The sequence below is a fragment of the Cyprinodon variegatus genome, unplaced genomic scaffold (genome assembly GCF_000732505.1).
Source record: "Cyprinodon variegatus isolate N-32 unplaced genomic scaffold, C_variegatus-1.0 Scaffold752, whole genome shotgun sequence".
In the NCBI taxonomy this organism is placed as follows: domain Eukaryota; kingdom Metazoa; phylum Chordata; class Actinopteri; order Cyprinodontiformes; family Cyprinodontidae; genus Cyprinodon; species Cyprinodon variegatus.
The window spans coordinates 169,821-177,348 of NW_015151205.1; the positions used below are offsets into that span (position 1 = coordinate 169,821).

Here is a 7,528-nt window from a genome sequence, read left to right on the forward strand (position 1 = left end):
CTGTTCTCACATTCTAGTGAGTTCAAAAACAGCCAGTGTGACTAAAACAGACATAATTTGGTGTAAAGTCTTAATATCGATAGAAATACCTGTACCTGTGTGAGTATTGTTTTGACATGAGGACCATTGTTCCTGTTTTACCGTTTTTGCATCCATTTGGGATGTGATCAGCCATTAAATGAACCTTTATGAGCAGTTATCAGTCCTACTGGATGGCTTCACGCCGCTCGTCCATAACCTTCCAGCAGGTTTCTTATGGCTGATAACATGCAGCTTATCATTGATAACAGCCGCTTTGGCCGCATCTAAAACCTTAAGTTTCACTTTCTATTTAAATACTTTATACTTTTTATCTACTTTATTTACAGACAAGCTTCTTAAAAACAACAACTGCCTTTTAAAGCTTTGCTTCCAGTGACAGGTTTCAGTCACACGGCTTTAATGTGGCGTTTAAAAACTGATTGTTCGATATGAGCGACATGCTAACCAATATTTTTTTTTTTTACAATACAGAAGGAACTACTAGATTTATGCTCAGATTACACATGAATGGGTTAGTTAATTCTGCGGCTAAAAATGACTTTAGGCTGAGATTCATTCAGTGATGCCTTCTAGTAGGAAGGAGGCACAATCTGAAGCCATAGGACTGATAAACACATGCAGAGAATTAGACTAAATTACATTTGTTTGCGTACAGTTTACAACAGTTGTAATGTAGTCGGTAATAACGGCCTTTTAATGGGATGATAACATCTGCAGAGGCTGAAGGACAAAATAGGGAGGACAGTTAAAGCTGAGGTGAGGAGGGGGTTTAGGTTAATGTCTGGGTAATCTAAGCTCTGCTAATGGTGAGGAATAAACTGGTAATGGTTAGGGTTAGGATGAAGTGGTTATGGTTAGGGTTAGGATGAACTGGTAATGGTTAGGGTTAGGATGAACTGCTAATGGTTAGGGTTAGGATGAACTGGTAATGGTTAGGGTTAGGATGAACTGGTAATGGTTAGGGTTAGGTCTATTGTTCGTGTTTGGGCTTAGAAAGGGCTTAAAACGACTGAAAATCAATGGGGGTAAACACCCGGTCCTCACAACATATAGCAAAATGAGGATGGGTTTGTGTGTGTGTTATTCTGAGGCTATAAACAGGTGGCGTTTTCTCTGCCGTAAAACCAGGAGATGCTGAGAGATAGAGCTCAGCTTAGAGCGGAAGTCTGCAGCCTGATCTGGGCCTCATCTCCACCAGCCTGCCTGAAGCTGCTCACAACCTCAGAGGAACTTCAGAGGGACCTCTGAGGAACCTCAGAGGGACTTTAGAGGAACCTCTGAGGAACCTCTGGGCCTGAAGCTGCTGTTTGCATTCAGTCCTACTGGCCCCCGGTTCCAACACTGGGTTAGTTTGAGGAACACGGTTCTGCCGTATTTACCAGGAAACAAAGGTCCAGATTATTCCCTGTGGTTGCTCCACCATGATGGCGGTTAGACATTTTCTTCTAACATCTCTCACTCTGACTGTCCTTGACTCGGTGCTTTAAACTGGTTTGCAGCAGGTCTCTTTAGATCCCAGCGAGTTCCTACACTCCCTGCTGAACCCCCCCCCCCATTGGTCAACCCGTCCTACCTTCTGATCCACGATGGAGCAGATGAGCTCTCGGACCGCCAACAGTGACATGTCTGTGGGGTCCAGGGTCACGGTCTCCCTGGTGAGCCCGATCTGCAGCATGAAGGAGACGCCCTGCAGAGACCCCCTGGAGTTGGTGGGACTGGGGGCCGTCTGGCTGCCGTCGGACAGCCGGCCGCAGACGGTGGTGGGTGGGCTGGGCGAAGGGGTGGGCGGAGCCTGGTGATGGGGGAGAACAGGACACGACCTCGGCGAGGGTAGGGAGGGCGGGGGGCTGTTATCGACCGACATCTTCTGCTGTCACAGAGAAAGATCTGGAAGGTGAGGAGAGCGATCAGCCGATGGTCATCCGTCCCCGCCGCTGTTCCCCTTCCTGACTGCTGGAATCCTGCATCATCTCCCAGCTAATCCCAGTTTAAGGAACCGTCAGATTTACTCAGGAGCCTCAGCTGTGGGTCGAACCGGACAGGTCAGCACTCAGAGCCCCTGAAGCAGGAAACACCAAGAACCCAGAGAGACATCATCAGAGACATCAACGGCTAACGCCTAATAACTCAGAGAACAGACGCCATATTTATGGCTGTGATGACGCTGGTTCTGGTCCATGATTACCAGCAGAGCAGGTTCTATTGCTGGAGGGACTTTAAATTCCTTCTTTCATCTGCAGAATATTGCAGAAATGAGAAACTAGTCCATGCATTTGTTACTTCAAGGCTGGACTATTGTAATTCTTTACTATCAGGAAGTCCACAAACTGCTGATCCAAAATGCTGCAGCCAGAGTCCTGATGAAAATGAAAAACAGAGATCATATCTCTCCTATCCTGGCTTCTCTTCATTGGCTTCCTGTTAAATCCAGAATAGAATTTAAAATCCTCCTTCTGAGGAATAAAGACCTGAATAACCAAGCTCCATCTCATCACCAAAAACTTTCTTTTTTGATAAAGTTTATAGTCAGAGTGGCTCGTTTTATCCTGAGCTATCTCTATAGCTACGCTGCTATAGGGTTAAGCTGCTTGAGGACATGGGGACCAGTTTTCCCCCCCTCTTTCTGCTTCAGTTCTTTCTGCATTGAAATGATGTGTTGGGAATCAGGGCTACAAAAGTAAACAGAAGTAATTTGAGTTTAATGAACTCTGGACTTAGATGAGTGATGATGGAGATTCCTGATGGGAACAGAGATCTGCAGCTTCGGAACATTAAACCAGACTAATGGGAACGGAGCTGACATGTTTACCTGAAGTTAGATTCATTTTGATTCAAACTGTCCTTTCTTATAAATATCAAAGTGATTTAAGCCTGTAAAATGGATCTGATCTGTCAAACACAGACGGTACGTTGATGGGATCTCGTTCTCTGAGTTTATAAGAACATTTTAGGTTTCCTTTCTTTCTACTAAACAAACTTTAAAATTGAAAAAATGTAATAAGACAGCTTTGGTTCGTCTGAGGCAGGATTAAGACAGACTAAATGTTTGTGAAAGATTTAAGAGCAATTCTCTGAAGCTCTGAAATATCTGGAAGGAAATGTTTTATTCTTTTCCACATTTCTTTTATGTTTCCATCAAAGAAGCTGATGTGTTAGAAAATGTTAGCTTGTCTTTTTACTGCGATGTGGTAAATATTTGAGAAAAAAGTGAAAAACGTTTAAAATCTACATAAGTGGGTTACTTCCTGCCAGCAGTCAGTTCCTTCATAAGCAGTTCATCACATTGAGCCAAAATAATAACGTCATCAGCTTAGATTTATTTCATTTTAGGAAGTTAAATCTGAAGGTTTTCTTATTCTGCATCTCACTGCTGTAATAAATGGAAATCCTGTCTGTTTAGGTGAAACCTGAGGACCGGTTTCAGCAGAACTGAGTTCCCTCATCAACAGTCCAGAATGAGGGAACCGGTTCCAGGATGATTCCCAGGATGATTCCCAGGATGATTCCCAGGATTATAGCAGACAGGCCGGGATGGATCCTGACTGGAGGATGTCTGGCAGCACAAACTTTCTAACCTTTCTATGCAACACATCAAAGGCGGGCTGCAGGTTTAGATTTTTCATCTAAACCATGAGAGCTTTCATTAAATAAAAAAAAGTCAGTGGCAGAACTCAGTCCTAACAACATCTGCAAACATCTGGGTCAGACAGCTGATTCTGAGTTCAATAGATAAATCCATTAATTTGAACAAACTCAACCAGAAACTGCAGCAGAACTCGGAATGCTTCAGTTTTAGAGAAGAAAAAGTTCAAACCTGCCTGATTTCACGGTTTCCATCCAGAACCGAACCCAGCGTGGACTTCTGGACCAGCCGGCTCCTGTACAGACGTCCGAAGCGAAAGGTTGGACCTGAACGGTCCGATTTCTCTGCGGAATAAAGCAGCGGATCCGAAGCGGATCTGAGGAAGAGACGATCTGCCTCAGTTACAGAAAGGAGAGGGCTCACTCTGAGCAAAGATCTGAGAGCAGACAGAGCGCTCACTCTGAGCAAAGATCTGAGAGCAGACAGAGCGCTCACTCTGAGCAAAGATCTGAGAGCAGACAGAGCGCTCACTCTGAGCAAAGATCCGAGTACAGACAGAGCGCTCACTCTGAGCAAAGATCCGAGAGCAGACAGAGCGCTCACTCTGAGCAAAGATCCGAGAGCAGACAGAGCGCTCACTCTGAGCAAAGATCCGAGTACAGACAGCGCGCTCACTCTGAGCAAAGATCTGAGAGCAGACAGAGCGCTCACTCTGAGCAAAGATCCGAGAGCAGACAGACGCTCACTCTGAGCAAAGATCCGAGTACTGACAGAGCGCTCACTCTGAGCAAAGATCCGAGTACAATTGCACATTATTAACATTTTTTTATATAATTTCCTCTAATTTCATATGCTCACTTTTTCCAACACATGCATGAGACTCACTATTTAGTTTAATAGACCATCTTTGTTCTGTTAAAGCTATAGTGGAGGATGTTCTTTCTCCAGGTGGATCATCTAAATAAGTGGGCCTCATCATTGTGGTTGATCATTTTTACTTACCGGTGGTGAGTCTGATGTAGTGGAAAAATTGCACATTTTCTTTTGGAAAGTAAGCTTGTATTAGCGATGCAAACAGCAACTATTAAACAGTGCATAAGGAGAAATGGGCTCTCGCACGGGTTTAATAGGGTGCAGGGTTGAGACTATGCATTGTTTTTTAACATTGGAGAGGGCAGGCATTTTCAAAACATTTGTGAAAATCCTCCACTATACTTTTCACCCTGAAACATTTTTGCAGTTTAGCTCGTTGTCACCATCTTTTGGTAAAAATACAGCATTACATCCAACTGAACGTCAAAAAAGAAAAGCAAGATAATAATTAAACCTGTCATAGTCGTTTTGACAGCGTTGAATTTGAATTAACATATTAAACTTTTAGAAACCGTTTTATAAAATCTACTGAATTCATTTTCTTATTGATACATGCTCGACTGCAAAAGAAAGAAAGCAAGACGAATAATCATGTTTGTGTTCATTCATTCGTTCCCATGCTTAATCATAATAAAATATCCTCTCCAAAGTCATTTTTATTTCAGCAAAGTTTTCCTCAGACTTTTCCCACTGAATAAGACAAAACAGAAATAAATAAACACTTTGAGACAATTGTTGGTTCCCTTCATTTAAAAAAAACAAACAAAAAACACTGACATAACTTGATTCGGACATAAAAACTAATATTTATTTTTAAATGAACAAATTTAAATTTTTTTCAATAATTTTTCAACAGAATGATTTAAAAAATAAACTCATCAAATAGACCTGGACAAAACAGATGGTAACTTTAACATAATGTTTAGTTGTCCAGCCTTTAGAGTCAATCTCTGGTTCCGGTTCCTGTCACTCAGCCCTCTGCTCCTCCCAGCAGCTGTTCTGCTCCCCTCATCATCAGCAAACGGCTCCATGAACCTCAGCTTTAAAAACTGCCTTTTCCGTACGGCCTGTTTCCGCTCCTTCCAAAGATGTTCAGTAGGTTAGTGTTCATAGAAGAGATGATGTGATAGTCTTTATCTTTGATTCAGTTTAAATTCTGTTTATTTCTATTTCTCCAATTCAAACACATGTCATCTCGGGTCACTTTAAAGAGAAAATTCAACCAGATCATCCAGTCAGATTGATTCAAAGTTTTCTATCCAAGGCTCTGAGCCAGCTCCCATGTCAGAGGATGAAGAGAGCACATCCAGTTAGTCACAGTCAGAGAAACAGGACTACACTGGAAAACAGGCCAAGCTCCAACATCTAGAAACAAAGGTGTTGATGGCAGCAGCACAGCTGATATTTCTCTCCAGGATGGAGTCACAGCCAAACAGGAACAGACCAGATGAAGCTACTATGAGAAAAAGCAGAGAGAGCAGAACGTTAGAGATTGAACTAACAGATTCTGCAGAGTGGGAGAATAGAGATAGAATGAAGCAGAATGATGAAAAAGGGGTCCCTATGTCCTCCAGCAGTCTAAGCCTATAGCAGCAGAACTATAGAGATAGATCAGGATAACCTGAGCCACTCTAACTAGAAGCTTTATCAAAAAGGAAAGTTTTAAGCCTAGCCTTAAAAGTAGACAATAACATGAGAACTCTTTCTTTCTTTTCCTCTGGTCCATGTTAAGTGCGGTATACACCATGTCACCGAACAGCACAGTGAATATCTGTAGCCTTATATATAAGCCCACTGACTGGTTACTAGACTGTAGACATTTATGATGCTAATTAGTGGACACACCTGGATTAAACATGTTCCTTTGGTGGGGGTGGGGGGGAGGATGTATAATATCTCTATCATATTGTTTAATAATGCCACAGTGATCTTCATTCGTTCATTTTAGGTTTTTGCTTTTTGTGTTTGTTTATATTAACTGTATATCTATGTGTTGCACCTCATCAATAAAACTAGTTAATGTGTAAAAAAAATAAAAAATACTTCACAATAAATTATTCCTAATTCTCAGAAAAAAATCCAACCATTAGGCCATACTAGGCAGCTGCCTAAGACATAAGACTCTGTTTCCATGTATGGTTAATACAACTATTCCTTATTTGTGCACATTAATTATGTATTTTATAAAAATAAAAATGGAGAACAGATAAGCAGATCATGGCATGTTGAACTGCAGCTGGTGTTTCTGCCAGCAGATGGCAGTGTTTCTGCTCCAATCTGCTTCAGTTCAGGTTTGATGAAGGTGGGGAGACCAGTCAGAACCAGAACCGGGATCAACTGGGGAGATGTGGACTGAGGTCTGGGTCCAGGTAAGGAGAAAAAACAGAAACGGAAAATAAAGTAAAACTAGAGGGATCAAAGAGTAAAGCGGCATTTTAGAAGATTTTTTTTTTTGTTTAGAACAAAAATCCTTCAGAAAACCCAAAAACTAAACAGGGTTTAACAGAAGTGGTTCAAAATGGTTTGTTTACATCGAACAACTGACTGGGATCGATGGGTGTCACGTGACTAGAGGAAAGAGCAAAGGGGCGTGTCTACTCGCTGTAAGGTGACACCCAATCAGCGCGCGGCTGGGTGAGCATTAGGAAGGCAGCAGCGGAGCGGAGGGGCTGATTGCTGCTGATTGCTGCTCCAACCTCTGAGCAAACCGTTGATGGACTTTCCTCCGAACCCACAACCTCTACTCACAGTTTAATGGGCTTTATGGTCCCAGAGCGGCGGGGAAAGTTCTGACCCAGTTCACCTGAACTTTACCTGAACTTTAATCTGAAGTTTAGACTGTTTGAAAAGGAGAAACATCGACTGGAGCGGCTCCACGAACCTCCACAGGACTGCTTTTAATATCCGGACTCTAAGTGGAAATTTCTGGAGTGGATTTGGAGCAGAAGATGCCAGAGTAGAAGGTCTGAACCCTGCCTGATCCAGCCTGGTTCAGCAGACCTGCTCAGGAAGTCATGGAGGCGGTCAGCG

At 42.7% G+C, this 7,528-nt stretch overlaps 1 protein-coding gene across 1 annotated transcript in view; it reads right to left on the reverse strand.

The window, feature by feature from the left end:
* LOC107098152 (serine/threonine-protein kinase D3-like) overlaps positions 1-4,011 on the reverse strand; it is a 31,696-nt gene extending 27,685 nt beyond the window's left edge. The window contains exons 1-2 of the mRNA XM_015395650.1: positions 3,857-4,011; positions 1,616-2,101 (exon numbers count right to left, since the gene is read on the reverse strand). Coding sequence (XP_015251136.1) covers positions 1,616-1,906 — 291 coding nt within the window. The 5' untranslated portion in view covers positions 1,907-2,101; positions 3,857-4,011. The remainder of the gene's footprint in view (positions 1-1,615; positions 2,102-3,856) is intronic.
* Positions 4,012-7,528: the final 3,517 nt, after the last annotated feature.